This window comes from Grammomys surdaster, unplaced genomic scaffold (assembly GCF_004785775.1).
Source record: "Grammomys surdaster isolate TR1022 unplaced genomic scaffold, NIH_TR_1.0 126133, whole genome shotgun sequence".
In the NCBI taxonomy this organism is placed as follows: Eukaryota; Metazoa; Chordata; class Mammalia; order Rodentia; family Muridae; genus Grammomys; species Grammomys surdaster.
The window spans coordinates 7,190,255-7,208,427 of NW_021620941.1; the positions used below are offsets into that span (position 1 = coordinate 7,190,255).

At 50.6% G+C, this 18,173-nt stretch overlaps 1 protein-coding gene across 2 annotated transcripts in view; it reads right to left on the reverse strand.

Annotated features, from left to right (window-relative positions):
- The window catches only part of Adamtsl2 (ADAMTS like 2), a 29,521-nt gene that overhangs the window by 10,571 nt on the left and 777 nt on the right, over positions 1–18,173 (reverse strand). Inside the window, exons 2-11 of one of the 2 annotated variants that reach the window (XM_028757079.1) lie at positions 16,987–17,077; positions 16,270–16,412; positions 15,521–15,596; positions 14,607–14,709; positions 13,817–13,962; positions 13,566–13,689; positions 10,923–11,003; positions 8,606–8,781; positions 4,635–4,992; positions 2,718–3,087 (exon numbers count right to left, since the gene is read on the reverse strand). In XM_028757079.1, coding sequence (XP_028612912.1) covers positions 2,718–3,087; positions 4,635–4,992; positions 8,606–8,781; positions 10,923–11,003; positions 13,566–13,689; positions 13,817–13,962; positions 14,607–14,709; positions 15,521–15,596; positions 16,270–16,412; positions 16,987–17,076 — 1,667 coding nt within the window. In that variant the 5' untranslated portion in view covers position 17,077. Of the gene's footprint in view, positions 1–2,717; positions 3,088–4,634; positions 4,993–8,605; positions 8,782–10,922; positions 11,004–13,565; positions 13,690–13,816; positions 13,963–14,606; positions 14,710–15,520; positions 15,597–16,269; positions 16,413–16,986; positions 17,130–18,173 lie in introns of those variants that run through there. The other variant, XM_028757078.1, reaches the window with a different exon arrangement.

Sequence of the window (18,173 nt, forward strand, 5' to 3'; positions counted from 1 at the left end):
TTGTGGGCCTCACTCTCTGGTGGCTTAGTCCCCCTCTAAGACACACTCCCCTTAAAGACATATTTTCCTGGGCTCCTACGAGCACCCTCCAAGAAAGTCAGGGCTCCACCCTCTGGAACAGAAAAGGAGACATACATGTTGGCACTGAGCAGACATGGGCATTTCCCATTTCAGGAACTGAAAAGTCTTCATGGAGGCACCCTGTTCTTTCAGAGGAACACTGAGCAATGAGGAACTCACCAGCGATGTAACTGCTCCTTCAACACCCACAGACTTCTCACTCCATCTTCTCACACAGGCCAGCAGATTCCTTCTCCCTACCCCAGAAGGAATCTCAGAAGGCCCTTAGGGTCTGAGATCTTCCAGAATTTTCCCCAGCTGCCTCCCTCAGTTGAAGTTTTGATGGATAGGGATACCAGCCACTCACAAAGCCCAGCTGCAAGAGGGAGAGTGGCCTAGTCCCACACTGCAGCTCAGGTCAGTGATGGCTACACAGGCAAGCTGACGGGAAGAGGCACACTGGGGGCCGGCCAGCTAACAGCTCTGATTCTTGGCCAGAACTCTGGTGGCCACAGCCAAGTATTGTTAGGACTGTTAGCTTCTTTGAACCAGCCTCAACTCCCTCTGTGCAGGCTATTTGGGACTCTGCAGAGGGAGGAAGTCACTGCTGCACTGTTACCTCCACCCAGGATATCTGCTTCAAGACCTCGCCACTCAAATAAGAACACAGTTCCTGAGCCTCATAACCCCTGGAACCAAGAAAAGCAGTTGAGGAGGCAGCCCCATCGTCTCAGCTCCCTCAGGCTGCATAGTCCAACTCTATTTTCGTCAGGATTGAAAGGAGCTAGCTAAGGGCTGTGCACTGCCACCTTTCACAGGACTTAAATGGACCAGTCTCTTTCCTGGGGACTATAGTCACTGTAGGACTGTGGGTGTTATAGGCCATTACATTCTAAAAGTCATTCTGGGTGAATCTATGGTAGAGACATCTGTCAGGACTGTTAGTCAAGTGGGTGAGAATTGTGCCTGTGTTTGGCTCCGATTGGCTCTTGTTTCCCGAAAGAGTGCTCTGGAGATGAACACTACCCTGCTGCCCTGATAGCATGACACGCTCTGAGAACCCAGGAAATAATCTACCAACAGGAGCCTCAGTCATGAGTTTACTGATGTGGTTCCATGAATTCACAGGGGAGGGTGAGGGCAGAAAGGAGGGAGGCTAGGGTCTGGGCCTCCTCTCCTGGGCCTCAAACTGGTCCTTGAGTCAGGCACTGTGCAGGGAAAGCTCTGCCCTCCTTGTTGCTTATAAACAAAGCTTTAACATGGAGGGGGAGGGCATCTCAAAGCAGAGGGTCCTGGCCTGGAGTTCCCAGTTAATAGCACCAACTGAGGGTGGACCAAACTGGGGAGGAAAATCAGTCCTTAAGGCTTGACCCAGACAACATCGGAGCTGCCTGTGCCCCAAAACTGCCTTGAGCAACCTTAAACGAACAAAAAGAGAGAAGATGTGCTTGGTGTGGAAGCCTCCATCTTTATATAATTACACACTTCTCAGCCGCAGCCTGCATGACTCATCCTTGACTCAAGAGCTAGCCGCCAGGTTCAAAATAACCCTTTGGATTTTAAGCCCTAAAGGTATTTCTGGAGGGCCTGTCTACACCCACTCTCCAGCACGTGTGGGGTGCCGGGTGCTGCTTAGGTCACAGTGCAGCATCTATCAGGTTTACTTGCTGGAAGACTCACCAAAAGTGCCACACCCTGGAAATCATCACCACCTCAGTATGGAAGGGCCCTTCCCTCATGAGGCTGCGATGGTTTCTGAGATACTGTTTTTTGGGTTCTTGCCCAGTGTCTGGCGGGACACAGGCTCCTGAAATCCCTAGAGAACAGAAGCTCTGAAATGACTGTGTTTGTTTAGAAATGAACCAGAAATTCTCTTCCTACCGCCCTCCAGGCTTCAGAGAGAGATGTGTGCCTTTGCATCCCAGACGCCTTTTCCCAACATGTCTGGTGACAGCCCCTCCCGGGATTGTTTGAAGCCTCTCTAGAAGATGAAAATAGCCCTTCCTTTCTGGGCTGTCCCTTTGATTTCACCCGCTCCCAGAGCAGACTCGACTTCCTGTGTTTGGACAACATGCTGAGATGTGGCTATTTTGGCTTGGTAGTTTCCCCCATGGCCTCCCTCAGACCATTTTTGGTCCCCACCAACAGCATCCTTTGATGGCAGCCTGTTGGGCTGCACTGAGCTGCACTTTACTGAGTGCTGACAATCTGTTTTAATGACTTGACTCTAGGAATCCAGTATGTCCTACAGGGCTAAGGGGGCAGGGTAAAAACAGACAGACACTCTGAAATGTGGCTTAGGGATTCTGGAGCAGTGGACTCTAGTCCCCTCTCAGCTCCTTCCCAGGAGCCTAACAGTAAGAGTAGCTGTGAGCACTTCCTGCTCTATGCATAAAAAATGCTGAGCCGGTTCCAGAATCAGAAGTCTGTCAGCAACACTTCTGTTGTGGTCCCCATTTAGGACATTTAGACCTGATGATATTTAAACCATCAACCTTTTAGAAAGATATGTTACAGTCCAGGCCCATAACCTCATGTCAAATTTACTTACCAATGCTCTCCCACTTACCTCCAGGTTCCTGGTCCTTCTAGCCAAATTCCTCTACAATGACCCCTACTCCATAGGGCAGTAAGATAGGGCAAGAAGTGCCTCTTACCTTGCCTTGTGAGTCCTGTTCCCAGACAAGTTGGGGAGGCTGGCGCTGGTGTTGGAGAAAGGGGCCTCAGAGGAGGTGTTGATCCTGTCACTGCTCAGCTCCAAATAAGACCCATTGATCAAGTAAGCAGCAGGCCCCTCGTTCTCCTCATAATCCACATAGAGGCTCTCAGCTGGGGAGCTTCTGGGGGCACTCTGGGCAAAGATGCTGTTCATGGTCTCGTTGAGTGAGAACTCCTCTGAGTCGGAGCCTGTGCCCAAGAGCTGATCAGAGATGGTGTTGACTGAGAGAAGTTCGTGGGAGGTGAAATGTGCACTGATCTCCCGGTCATCCTTGTCCCCTAAGAGAGCCCTCCCAGTGGCATTGTGATCTGCAGAGAGATAGGTGTTTCAACAGCCATGCTGCTATTGTGTTGATTGTCCCTCCTCCTCCCACACTTTCCTGTGTGTGACACGCAAGATACATGCATGGGGCATGGAAAGAGCAGGAGCCCCCAGGTTCTTCTCCATCAGACACAGTTGGCCAGTATCATCAAATGATAGGAAATCCAATGGCCACTGCAGATGATTGGGCAGTGTGCCCAAAGCCCGGCATCAGCTGGAAGCTCTGCATCAGATCTGGTTTGGAAAGAGGATCTTTATAGGCTCATGAAGTAATATAATCTGGATTTAGGGTGAGTCTTAAATGACTAGTGCCTGGTTAGGAAGAGAGAACACAGACACATAAACCTCAAGAAGTCCAGCACAAGAAAGAAGTGTGTGTGAGCTTCTCAGCAACATCCATTAGACCTAGTGTTATCCAAGTGAGCCACAGAGCAGACCAACTGCCCTGGGCTTCCAGTTCCACAGGGTAGAAGAGCTGGCAGATCACCTCCTCTCTCTAAGGCCATCTCTTCCATCAGGTTCAGATAACCATATATGGTTCACCCTCTGCAAATGTGGGGTCTACATTCTAAGAGTCAGAAGGTGAAGGATCCAAACATTTTGAAAAAGAATTTCATACTGGCTGGGTCTGGTGGTGTATGGCTTTAATCCCAGCATTAGGGAGACAGAGGCAGAGACAGTTGGATTTCTGTGAAATTGAGGCCAGCCTGGTTTACAAAGCAAGTTCTAGTCTCACAGGAGGAGGAGAAGGAAGGGGAAGAGGATGAGAAGGAAGAGAAGGAGGAGAAAAAGGAGGAAGAAATACATCTACATTAAACCAATTTTGACAGTTAATATTGATTGTCAACTTGACAGGATCTAGAGACATCAAGGAGAAAAGCTTTCTGCACTTGTCTATGAAGAGATATCTAGATTAGGTTGATTGAGGAGGGAAGATCCACCAGACCTGTGGGCAGCACCATCCCATGTAAAAGGAGACAGTGAACACCAACTTCCTTTCTCTTTGTTTCCTGACTGCGGATGCAATGTGACCAACTGCCTCAAACTCCCTCTGCCATGATGGAAAGTACCTTCTGCGATTGTGAGCCAAAATGAAACCTCCCTTCCTTCCTGGAGTTGCTTAGTCGGTGTTTTGTCAAAGCAACAAGTAACTAATCCACTGATGTATGGGTCCTGTCCTGTGTCACCTTGCTATGACTTAAAGTCATTGCTACCTACAGCACACACACACTGCATCTAGTACTGGGGTCAGCTGTGACAATCAGTGGAGATTCTACACAAACACCACTGTATGCAGGGATTTGAGAAGCTGAGAATTTTGGTGCCTAAGAGGACCCTATAATCAATCTGCAGATATTGAACTATGACTGTATACCTCCAGCTTCACGCTCTGCCTGCCCAGAGAGATGCGCTAGAAACTGGAAATTCTCCTTAGCCTCTTCTGCAGACTTCAAAGAAGATCAACACTTCTCACTTGAGGCCTTTGCACCTAGGGAGCCCAGGCCTTTCCCATCCCACTCTTCCTTTTTCTCACCTTGGAAGCCCTTGCCCCTCAGAGGTCCCTCACAGACCCCACCGCTGGCTTGCTTGCACACCTCGTTGGTCTCCTGGCCTCTGCTTGGACCCAGCTCCACCTCAGGGCCTGGAGGCTGAAACAGCTGGCTGTTGAGGCCCAGCCTTTCTGAGGAGGTCTGGTGGTAGAGTGAGCCATTGTGCTGCATGAAGCCCAGCAGTCCGGCACTATCCAGCTCCTGCCTCTCGGTGCTCTCTGTGCTCTCGGAGGCTGCCTCAGAGAAGCTGTAATAGACAGGTGGCAGGTGGTGCTTGTGTGGTGACTGCAGCAAGGTGTACTCGAAGGTGATAGAAGGGCTTTTGCCATTCTGGTTCCACACCTGGGAAAGGAGAAGAAGTAAGACCCGGCTCCTCTCCTCACTCCTTCTTAACATGCAAAGACCCTTGAGACCAATCAGCCCTGGTTACATTCAAGTCTTTCCCAGGGAATCACACCTGATCCAAGAATGAGGACTCATGCAAATGTCCTAGGACAGCTGTGTCCAGAGACCATGAATGAGGCACACCAAAAGGGGTAAAGGGGCAGGTCACTTTTAGGCCAGGAAATGGGGGATGCACTGCATGTCACTGCCACCATGGGCTAGAAATCCTAATAGCACTGGTCTCATTGTATCTAGGGCCACTAATGATGTACTAAAATCCAGACCATGCCCCTGTCCAGGACAGCACTGAAGGGTCACCTGGTCATGGAGCACTGGGAGATAGTCAAGGCCTCTACAGAGACCACAAGTGACCTCTCCCCTGGACAGACTTCAATGCTTTTGTTCAAAGTCACTGCCCTAAGATCTCAAAGCTGACAGTAGTGGATTTGGCAGCAGGATTTACTCATGGGGCCATAGAGATGCTTGGCTGGAGCACAGAGCACACCAAGGCCCTGGAAGGGTGGCAGTGAACGAACCACAGAAAGCTAAGCATAGCCAAGATAAGCCATAGCAGGACACAGGGTAGAGAATGAACACCACTCAGATGACATCTCAAGGGTGTCTAGAGACAGGATCAGGGACTGTGGAAGGTACTTCACTGGAGCAAGATGACAAAGAGAGTCAACACCATTTCAGGCTAACCAAATGGCTGCAGGTGTGGTCAAGAAACTCTGATGCTTAAAGCTTCAGGGCAGAAAAGGCAGAAGAGAGGAAGAATGAGCCTGGGTCAGCTTCTCACCCTGCTGACCACCAGAAAGAGTTAGGCTGGGGCAGTGGGACCCACTGCATAGAGAGATTTGGTCAATATAATTGGAAATAGTGAAATCTCAATAGCTAATGCAGCCTTAGGAGAGATGGGCATAGAAAGCTTCCCTTCCTAAACTGTGTCTTTCCCTGGGCCTTGCCTGGTCTCCTCTTCTGACCACCAGACCAATGGCTCTGGTAAGATTATGTCCTTCAGGAAAGTCCTAGAGAATAGACAGTTCTTCCTGGGTCTTCAGAAGAATCACAGCCCACCTCTTACACTCTGGAACAACATGCTGGCCTGCTAACAGGGAGGGTAGAGTAAATGAAGCCCACACTGAGTGTAGATTCAAGATGGGTAATTCAAGAGCTGGCAATTCACTGGTGATCACTTCTACCAGGAAGCCCCAGAACATTCTGTTCACTGGTGGGTGGCTGAGAGACACCAATGTCATTTAGAAAGACAATGTGGGACACTCTCACATGACAGGGCTGGTGGCAAGGGGTGATGGCAAGTTCTGGACTCCCCAGCAGCTGCTGATATGAGCAGGCCCTGAATTAATAAAGGGAGCAACAGCGAACAGAAGCAGAGGGGCTGGGTAGGTGGCTCACTTGCTGTGTAAACATGAGACCATGAGTTCAAAACCCCAGCACTCATGTAAAACCTGGTTACTTCTACAACACAACTTTTGGGGTACAGAGCTAAGTAGACCTCTGGAGCTTGTTAGCTAACCACCCTAACTGAAGTAATAAACTTCAGGCTCAGTGAGGAACCCTGCCTCAGGAGAATAAGGCTAATGAGAACAGCACCTGAGGTCTCCCAGTGCATTCTTGCCCCTCCCTCTCTCTTTGTATCTCAATGGCAGTAAGAATGATAAGACACAGAGTCACAGGTAACAGAAGACACCTCACACACACCTTGGGAGTGGACACATGGGCTAAAAACAGTCCTTCTTGATAAGGATAGACCAAGCTGCAGGAGGAGGCAGACCAGGCAAGGTTTTGACCCTTTCCACCATTTCTTGAACCAGTTTCTAGACCCAGAATCCTCTGATGGACAGAGGAGCCCACAGTTCTCTTCTAAAAGATCAACAACTGACTACTTACTCAACTGTTGCCTAGGGAGAAGGTTGCGCATTCTGGAGCCAGGTCTGAGTTGTCATTGTTGACTGTGGACCATAACTACCATTGCTGCCCTTATCACAAGCATTTGGATGAGTAGTGACCAGAGAGATGACCCAGGATTGACCAGGAATGTGTCTACTGGGTCCCTCATCCCAGAATGTGTAAGTGATGGTCACAGCTCTCTATTGACAGTGCTAATAAGTAAACACCCATAACATATCAAAGAGAGCAAATCTGAGATTCCATTGTCCCCTGGGTGTCATGCATTTAAGTGCCATGCATCATGACCTCAAGGACAAAAGAGCAGGAACACCCCCACATTCAGTCCACAGCTCATGTTGCCCTGACAGTGATAAAAATGACCCCAGTGACCTGTCATCAGAGTACAACTGAGTGCAGTAAGCCCAACCAAACAGTGACCCTTACTAAGGCTTGTACAGGTGTGGTGACTTTTCTAGAGCATGTTAACCTGGCCTTGGGTTGAACATATTTGGCTCAAATGTGGTAAGTAGTCACCTATTCCTCCAAGAGCAGTTTCCATCTACCTGGGTGAATCATAGCACCTGTACACAGCTGTGATCCAGTCACCCTGTAATTCAAAATAACAGGACCATTCTATAGGACAGGACACTATGCTGGCTCTACAGCTTTCAGTCTCTACCATGAGCAGGAATTCTTGAGGTGGCTCATTCCACATCTGGTAACATCAGTCTAGTCTGCACAACAAGCAACATAAAATGTTGCCTATGCTTTATGGAACACAGTAGAGAAGGCTAGACCCAGTTGGGTTGCACAGCCTACCACTGGGCTGCAGGAACAGAAGAGATGCTTGTCTAGGTAGGGTATCGAATGTGTCATGGAATTTCTGCATGTCTCAGAGACGTCTCCAGCACAACAGGAAGCAGACAAGTGGCCCCTGCCCAGGCAGACCTGCAAATTACAGGTAAATGACTGTATAAACCTCTCCAGGTTCTGTATCTACAGTGTGAGGCCATAGAGCACACTGTGGTGTGATCCAGCTGTCCCAAAGACAGATGGTAGGACTTAGAGAATGCCAAACCTGCTCATCTGTGTATCGATGGATCTGGAATGAGAGGCTACAGTGGCTTGCACTTCTTGATGTCAGCTGTGGGAAAACACTAGCCACACAACAGGTCCAAACTCTGCCCTGCCTGCTGTTCGGAGCCCCGAGAATCCAGAAGAGGAAGGGCCAAAAGCAACTCAAATACCGTAGTACCAATGGAGGCAGTATGGCCTTGAGGAACAGAAAGACTCAACTGAAAAATAAGGCTAGCCACCTGGCCTTAGCTTCCCATGAGGTTCCCAATGATCACAGAATGGGCTGGCACAGAACAGCAGTGCTGAATGAATGAATGAATGAATGAGAGGGGGAGTAAACAAATAAATGGATAGGTGAATTAATGAATTAATGGGAGACAAAGTATATGAACTAAAATCTGAATGAGTAAACGAATGAGAAAGCAAACAGTGATTAGGTAAATGAATGAACAACCTCTTACCCCCACCGCAGACTGCAGCAATATGGCCGAATGCAGGGCCTTCAAGGCCCCACCTGGAGCTGGATTCTGGGAAGCCACTACCCCTAACTCCTCCCATCCCTGAAAGCCTGTGGCACACGTACCATGACATTCAGGCCCTGGTTGGTGGGCCCCTGTGCCACTATATACTCGATGCCAGTCTCATAGACATCCATGGGCCGGCGGTACTTGACCACTGTACCAGCAATGTTGAAGTTCTTGGGGCTGTCCACTTTGTAGTTGCCATTGAAGAAGTAGAAACCAGCTTCGTCTGCAAGAGCTGAAAGAGTAAAAATCACTGAGTTACAGGGGCTAGTCTGGCTGAGCAGAAAAGAGAGACACAGGGAGGAGTCAGCATACAGGCTCCAAAAATGGTGGCCAGCCTTGTCCTCCCTCTCCAACATGACCCAAAGACAGGAAATTCAATGTCACAGAGAATCAGACAGACACTGTGCCTGGGGCCAGCATGTGGCCCTGGCCAGTGAAGGCCTAAAAGACACAAATACACTTTCCTATCAGTTTAAAACAAACAACCGCAGGCCAGTCTGGGTGGTTGGAAGAGCCAACTGGGAAGGCTGGCCCTGCCCTTCTGTCTGTCTCAAATGAGCCAAAGGGATTGCAAGGTAATGAGCTAGAGCCATGGGCAAGTGGCCAGTCTGGACCAGGAGAGTCTGTAGTCGTGAACAACAGGTACCAGCCAGATACTAGACTAGAAAGTACAACCTGACCAGGACTCTGGTTGTGGTACCAACCAGAAAGGGATCTCAGTACCTCATCCAAGGTCCACAGAGAGGGGCACTTTAGTGCATCCTGGCTAATATAAAGTGCTCTCCAGAAGTCTTTTCCTGGGACCACCCCAAGCTGACCAGCCCTGCCCTTCTTGTTAGAAACAATGCATTCAATGGCATTCATTATGTTTCCCAATTAACCTGTTTACTCTGATGGGCTTACCACCTCCTAGGGACACGATCAGGCAAGAGCAGAGTCTGCTCACACTCCATCAGCATTTCCCTTAGGCAGGTGACTGAACACTTTCAGGACATGGCTGGAGGCAACTGAACACTAGAATCAGAAAGGAATGCCCAGGACACCCCAACAGCCCATTTCCCAGATGCCTGACATCAAACACTGGCCTGGAAGCTGGCCTTTCCTGAAGCTATGGGGGCTAAGTAAAGGTTCTCTGAGCCTGAGGGCTGGGGAAGAATGGGAGGAGTCAGTCTCAGTACTGGGGGACATTCTGTCTTCTAGAGGGTGTCCTTAAAGCTGGTTCCAGGAACTGGCCTGCCAGAGGCGCGAGTGCCGTTTCCAAAGGCCCTGATGCAATCCAAGCAGAGGAGCTGGGGCAATTAATTTATTATCAGACAGACGCAACAAGCAGGACGTGTCTGAAAAATGCCTTTAACATAATAGCGTCAGAACATAGCGTCAGGTCCAAGTTCGGCTGGGCCTGGCTGTCCCGACTCAGCTTCCAGATCTGTGCCCAGGGTTCAGCTCAAGGCCCACATCCAAAACCTGTTTCCTGACAGCAAGGACCTTGCTTCCTGCAACTTTCCCAGCCCTTGGTATTTCCAATGTCTGCTTCAAGAATGAGAACTTTGCAGCCAGCTCAGAAAACACAACATCTTCTGGCCTCCCTGCAGCCCTAGTGAGCTAGCAGACGGCATAGCCACCGGCCTGGCTGGAGGCCTGGCTCTCCATGTTCAGCCCACAGATGTCCCCAGCAGTGTGGGCCTGGAGCCAGCCATGTGCAAACTTGTTGGGGTTGGGCCTTTGAATACACTGGAAGCCTGGCAGGGGACAGGAGAGCCCGATGCTGGGCTCAATCTGAGGCTGTTCAACACACACACACACACACACACACACACACACACACACACACACACCTCTTTTCTATATCCCTAGAGCAGAGCTCTGTCATGCTGAAGTACATGAGGTATGGGGGAGAAGGGAGACAGGTGGGCGATGGAACTCTGGGTTAAGACTGACGCTAAGTTCATTTTGGAGAACTGCTCGGTAAGACAGAGTCCATGGCAGAATGGCTCATGGATACTGGTACCTGCCCATATGGAGCTTGAGTCACCAGGTCATGGTAATTCTCTGGCTTCACACATCACCCATCCAGACTGTCATCAGTATGGGGCCTTACCACTGTGTAGTATCTACAGCATGTCCAACATAGCCACTTCTATTCTAGAGTGTCACCTCCCTCAGGAAACTGGGCATGGTCAGCATGACACTACAGATAGACTTGTGATAAATCCTTCCTAAGCAGCTCATGACCTTCGACTGGCAGCCTATCTCTCAGTGTGGCAGCTCACTCTTCAAACAGACCCTACCTCTGGCTCCCTGGATTTTGCCTGGACCAGGTTCTCTAGTGATAGGGAACTCACCCAGCTCATCTCACCCAGCACACCTACTCACCCAGCACATCTGCTGACTTCCTCCTCTCCACAATCTGGATATCTCGGGCACCAGCTGGAATATGGGTCACCAAGGAGTAACCTGTGGGCATAGGAACAATGTAAGCAAAGCCAGGGTTGGCAGCACAGAGAGGGAGCTGCTGTTTCTCCCCTTGCAAAGCCACTTCTGGATGTCAGTGCCATCTCTGAACTCTGGATACAAAAAGGTCACCTGACTTGGGGTTGTTCCTACTGTAAGTATGTGGTCTCACCTAGCCCTGATCAACTGCTCATGCCATTTGGAAGGCTCACCCTCTTCCAGGGCCCTTACCCAGCTGCACCCTTCCCCCTAAGGCCATTGTCCTGCCCCAGTCCACAACCCCAAGAAACACAATGAACTATAGGGATATTAAACATGCTGAAGTCCATGGATTGGGTCATGCCCTGCTTTACCACTGAGAGTCCATGGACCTCAGTTTTCTCATCGAGTCCAAAGACAACGCCAGCACTATGTATTCCATCTTATCATAACATCTTGTTAATAGTCGAGGCTTGATGCATCCATACAGAGAGGCTCAAATAGAAGTCTCCCACCCTATAAGGACTACTGTCCACATGCCTGGGCTGTAAGAGGACACTGCCAGCCAGCTTACACAAGGCAGGGAACAGGAGTGAGGCAGGAAAAGAAGTGCCACCAGCTGCCAGTGGAGGGAGACATGGCCGAAAACAGTTAATAAGAATAGAGCCATCTCCTGGCAGAAGAGAGGGGTCTCAGAGGAGAAAGTTTGGTGGCATTGATAGTCCTTTCCTGAGTCTCCTATAGAAGGCTGCAGAGTCCACACTCAAGCCGCCCAGGGCCAGATGACTCTGCCTTGGCCATGACCTTACCCTACCTTACAGGTCCTTAAAGACTCTGCCCTAATAGTGTCTCACATTGGGCTCCTTGGAAACCAAGGGTGAGGGGCTCTGATTGGTAGCACTGAGCCATTTGTGTGGTGCATACTTCCCCATAGCAGCAGATTGTAGCAGATTGAGGGCAAAATGATCATGTGGTGAGAACAGGAAAGCATGTTCATGAAGGCATGGGCTTCTAGAAGATCAAATACTGATTGAGGCCTAAATGATTACTTTGCTGAGACAGGATCTCTCCATGTGACACCGGCTGGTCTAGAACTTGTTATGTAGATCATGATAGCCTCAAACTTAGAGTGATCCTCCTGCCTCTGCCTCCCAAGTTCTGGGGTTACAGGCATGCACCACACTACACTGGCTTTAATTTTTAAATTAATGAGTGGTTTACAAGACTCCTGAGCAGTTAACACTTGACTTCCGTGAGCTTCAGGATATGGTCTGGCCTTGAACTCCATTAGGGAGCTAGGACCTGTCATGGCAGATGTGTGGCTTTACAGCTAGAACCCAGGGTCCAGCTGCGTAGGTTGAGACCCAGGGCCTTTGAATTTCAGGTCGCATTAACCTTTTGCTGTCTCTGTAGGTTTGGGCAACAGTAGCAACAATTGCCTTATAGCAACGTCTCCAGATGTGAGTGAGTTAATGCTGGCCAGACCTGGCTCTGTGCCTGGTTGGGAAACACTCAGCAGAATTTGGGGGATCATTTTCACATCAGCCCCAGCCTCCTCAGAAGGAGCTCCGTTAGGAGCCCTGTCTAGTGGGCCTTGTGTAGCCTGTGGCATCTGACAGAAACTCTCAAAGAGAGGCACTTCCTGACCTCGGACTCCTAACTCCATTCTGAGTCGAGCAGAAAGTCGTGCAGGCAGGTGTGTGGATAAAAAGAGGGGCAAGCAAACAGCCCAGCTTCATCACACCCCACTTCTAGCAGGTCTTCAAGCCCAGAGAGACACTTAGCATACAGATTCACACACACACACACACACACACACACACACACACACACACACGTGTGCACGCACGCAGCTGCTGTGCCTACTACTCCTTTGTTAATCTTCTCCCTAGGCCGTAAGTCCACATTTCATTCTTGGTGGCCTCCTGTGGGACTCCTGGAGCCCACACTAATCCTGTGATTACCCCTCATGCCAAAAGCAACCAAAACTTGGCCTCCTAGGCCCTCCAGTGGTCTCAAAAGGTGGTCTTCCCTTGTCTCCCTGAAAGAGCTAGAACAGGCATTTCCCACACTGGGTCTCAGTTTCCCTGTCTGCTAAGTGGATTTCAAGTTGTCCTCCATAATAACTTAGTTTGACTCCACACACACTTCCTGGGACACAGCAAAGCACTTCAAGCGATGCATGAAGGTCATCTCAGGCACAGTTCCCAAAGAGCCAGATGCTAACACAAGATCAATAAACACAACACTAGACAGCAGAGTCTCAGGATGGGCCCAGAATTCAGCGTGTCTAGAGTTGAGTCTCACATACGCCAAGACTCATGCCCCAGTCTCCCCCTTCTGAGCAGTTAACCCTCCCTGAAGGCTACCTCAGAGGTCAAATGTGATCCCCATGCTAAGTGTCCTCTGGTGTGCAAGTGATGTAAAGAGCCCCTTTTATTGCCAGTAGGAGGGGGTCTTACACCTCTGCCTGGGCCTGAGTGGAGAATGAAAGGACCATGAGAGGAAGTAGCTGATGCTGGAAACCTACCTGGCTTGTGGGAGGCAGGGATATACTCACCACCAAGCCGCCACACCTGCCCTTACCAAGATGATTGTTGCCCTTCCGGTAGTTGCCTGTCACGTGGGTGCAGCTGCTCCCATCCCCCTGGCAGACACCACATTTGTCCAGTGTGTGGGTGGAGAAGAGCACTCCATCACAGCCAATGGGCTGCAAGAAGCAACGAGAGAGGCCGCTGAGAGGGCGCTGTGGCAGGCACAGGGGCACCACTGCCTCTGACAGGCAGGGTGGCCAGCACAGTGAGGATGGCCATACTTTTGGTACAATGTTTAACAACCTCACATTTTCCAGACACGCAAACCCCTCTCAGGTCGGTGAGCTTGCAGGAAGTGCCATCTCGAGCTGGCACCATGAGCTGCCGTTGGCCGTCCACGGTGGTGCAGTGTAGGTCACATGGCTTACTGGAGATGTGCACGTAGTCATCTGGGGGGTGAGACAGAGGGTATCAGAGAAGGGGGTGCAAGATTTACCCCTCCTACTAAGATAGCACCCTTCCCATTACATGGATGGAGAAAGTGAGGTTTGAAATGAAAGGACCTGACAGAGTATTGGTAGCAGAAATGAAGTGATGCAAGTCATCTGGCCCGGCCCAAGCTCTGGGGTCTAAGTTCTGCCTCCCTGTGAGAGGTCATCATACACCTCAGCACTTCTGCTGAGTGGGGAGAGAACACTTACACTGTGCCTGAAATATTTGTTACTTCTCTCTGTGGTGGGAGGGAGGGAGGTAGAAAGGTGGGCAAGGAACAGCAAGCATGTTCCTGGTCCCTTGGGACCTTGGCCAGTCCCTGTTTAGGATTGTCTGGGCTGATTCCTGTCCAAGCCCTGGGGACAGTGGGAGAGTCCTGACCTCAGAGGTCAGCCCTGCAGGAAACTCAGCTCTGTAATCTGTCAGTGGTGATGTCATGGGTCATGGGGGAGGGAGGGAACAGACCTCCAGACCCTTTCTAGAGAAGTGGGGTCTTCTCTGAGCTCTGTAGATGACCACCATGGGCTTTAATAGGCTCTGGCTCTAAGCCCAAGTTATCCCACATGCCCACCCATAGAGCACATTCCTGAGGTTCAGGTACCCGGATAAAGGGGCTTCCACTGGTACGCCCGGCCATCATACACACGGGAGTTGAAGGAGACACACTGCTCTTCACGGAAGCTCCTCCCATCCGGTGGACACTCCTGAAAGAAGAAGGCAGGTCGGCTCCAGGAGAGGCTGAGCAGGAAGTGGCTATGACCAGATGACCCTTGGAGGTCACAGTTCATTCCAAACTGGAGTCCATAGTGCGCTAGAGACTGTCTCCTTCAGGAACTCATGAATGCCTACTGAATCCTATACCATGACTAGCTATGGCCATCAACTTCTCTTCCACTTTCACAGCCCATGTGTGTGCTCACAAAGACAGGCTTCTAACAACTCAGCCAGGCAAGCCAATTAAGACTGGGAGAGCTGGCACCTCTACCACCACACCCTTGTGGCTCTTGGAAAGGCAGTTAAGTTACAGACTGACTTTGGTCCCACAGTGAGTGTTCCTCACAACCAATGCCTCTCCTCAAGCCTTTGCCACTTTGGTGTCCAGCCAGGGCCAATGAAAAGGTGCACATAGGCACACCTGAGAGTTGGGGCAAGAGAGGCCTAAGGTGGCTGCCCAGCAAGACTGCTTCACAGGTGGGAAGACAGGGCAGCTGTTACGGCTGCTTGATGTTCAAATGTCCAAGGTAGAGGGGACTATGGTAAGAGACTCGTTTCTGAAACTACACTTAGAGTTCAAGGCACAGGCAGGAGTCCAAGTCATCCTGCACCACACAGCATGCAGGGGAGAGAGCGAGCACGCAGGGGAAAGAGCGAGCACGCACGGAGGAGAGAGCGAACATGCAGCGTTTAGTGCTTGAAGGACTCAGGGTGAGCCTGGACATCAGCCAGTCTAAACAATAGGATGTCATGGTCCAAAGTTAAGATTGAGGCCTCAAGGGGGCATTTAGCTAGCCTCACCTGCACTCTGCAGAGCTGGTACCGTTTGGATGTGCCCACACAGGTCCTGTTCCCTGTGCCTGGAACAGACTTCCTCCTGGTGGGAAAATGTGGTACTGAACTAGGGCTGGGTTGGCAGCTATGGATCCTGACACCTGTTCAGCCATGTGCTAGCTTCTAGTAGCTTCCCTGGCTCCATAGAACAGCATCTGACTCCTCTCTACTTCCCAGCACCCACAACAGAACTGTACTATACAGAACCACTGAGTAATATCCATGTTTGCTATGGCCTGTGCTAACATGCAAATACATATGGTGTCATGTGTCCCCAGAAACAGGAGCTGGCTTCATTATGGTCTCCACATAAAGCCACAGACGAGGAAACTGGTGTTCAGAGAGGTTAAGTGCCCTGTCCAAGGTCACACAGCTTAGAAGTAGCAGAAGCAAGACTCAAACCCAGGTCCCTCTGAGAGCAAAGGCTCTTAGCACCTTGACCTGTGTTCTTCCCTGCTTCTGTACCTTGTGCTTCAGAAGACAAGGGGTCTTGCTCCTCAGTGGCAAAGTCCTAAAAACAGCCCTTGCTTTCTGACACTCCCTCTCCAGCATCCCAGAACACTATTGCTAAGGATTTGTTAGAAACTCTATGCCCAGTGGATGCCAATAGGAAAAGAAGCCTGCGTACATCAAAGGTGAGCCCAGAGGAAAAGCCGTCAGGATGCTGGCCAGGCTGCCCCTCCCCACCCACCCTTGGGGGTTTCCAGTGAACTCACCTCTGTTGCAGGCAGTGACGCTCCTGAGATGTCACCCCGCCCCCACAGCTTCGAGAACATGCCGTCCATTTTGTCCATTCCCCCCACCAGTAGGCAGTGGCGTCAGCACCTCCCTCTAGGCTGTTGGATGTGGGGCTATTGTCCTGGGTGAAAAGCCCCCCTAACAGTGAGCAGAAGGCTCAACCACAACACAGAAGAAACCTACTTCCTAAAGACGCAGGGCATCTCTGGGAGTTGAGGATAAAGAGACGGTGAGGCAGCTTCCTAATAGGCTGGCTGCTCGGATCCTCAGATGGCTGGGGAGAACTCCACTGGTGAGCACATGTGCGCCAATGGGATTTAATAAGGACCTGAAGCATATCTAACCTGTCTTGCTTTCTCCCTCATGGTCCGCACTTCATATTTCCCTATACATACCTCCTCTCCACATGCCTTATGCTAGGCCCTTGCTGGAAAGAGATACCAGACACATGTCACTCTCTAGCTAGCTGGTCAAGAACACGGGGATGGCCAGAGTCCAAGGTCAGGGGCTGGTCTGACGACACTCTGAACAAGTTTCTGGAGCCAAAGCGAACATCAAGCCCTCTGAGCATGTGCCCACCCTTGCTACACAGCCCTCCAAAATCAACCCACTTGAGTATGAGTTCGACACCTAGCTGAGAAGCCTGGGAGGTAACAGGGGGGACGATAATGACTGGACAATGACATACTACTCACCAAAGCCTCAGTAGATGCTGCACCCCCAGCCACAACTGCCATGGTCAGCAAAGACCAAGCCCAGTGCGAATGTTGCCATCTGCTGTCCATCCTACGAAGCAAGACCCTGTCACTACCTGGTCAGGCTCTGCTTTGGAGATAAGCTCTCAGGGTTCTCTCAGTGCTCCAAATGATGAGGTTATCTGGGATCTTATGGTAGTGGCTGCCATCTGAGAGGGACTGAACCATCCATCTGGGCTTAGCAAGCAGCTTGGTAAGTGATTACAGATGTCTGCCCTGTTTAGGCACAAAGGGATGGTATGAGTGCCAGGTCTGAGCCACCCTTCATCTGAGGGATTCTGCCAAGCTTTGCCCCTGGAGAATGGCTGTGGAGAACAGAGACAGCTGAGGAGGTTGGAAGCCCAGCCTGGTAGACAGGTCATTATGAAGAGAAATATTAATCAGGCACAACCCACTGTCTAGTCCGGATCACCCTGGGAGTTTTACCTGCTTAATGTTGGCTATAGTCAGACACCTTCCTTTTCCTCCCCACCTTCACCTGTCCCTTGCCTCATGGTCCTCAGGCAATGGCAGCTTTCCCTTCCCAGAGGAACACCCTCACAGCCAGGTATCCAGCAGTCTGGTCCTCAGGTACAATATAGTTCAGGGGTCTGGGCCCTTCTCTTTTGAGAGAACAGGGATATGAAGGAGGAGCAGAAGGCTTATGTCTGTGTAGAAATGGCCCAGAACCCCTGCTTCTGACTCCCCCGCCCCAACAAGCCAGCCCCTCAGATCCAAACACCCACCAAGGATTAAGGTGAATCAAATCAAGGCAGCTTCCAGCCTTGCTGCCCCAACTCTCAGAACTGCTGCTGTGCACCTCGGCCATTAACCCTGTCCTAGAAGGGAAGCTAATGTAGTTTGTCTCAGGTGGGTGTCATCTGCTGGTAAGTTAGACAATGGGCTTCAGAAAACACCAAGCCCAGAGAAAAGAGGCAACTTGCCCAATGCCACACAACAAGGTAGCCTACTGTCCCCTACACCTCACAGCCAACTTAGGGGCTCAGTCACACCCAGAAATTCCAGGGGAAGAAGGTCTGGAGATGATTGGCACCCTTTAAGTCCTAATAACAACTGTCCTTCTGTCCTCTTTCTCCCTCCCTCTCTCTCTCTCTCTCTCTCTCTCTCTCTCTCTCTCTCTCTCTCTC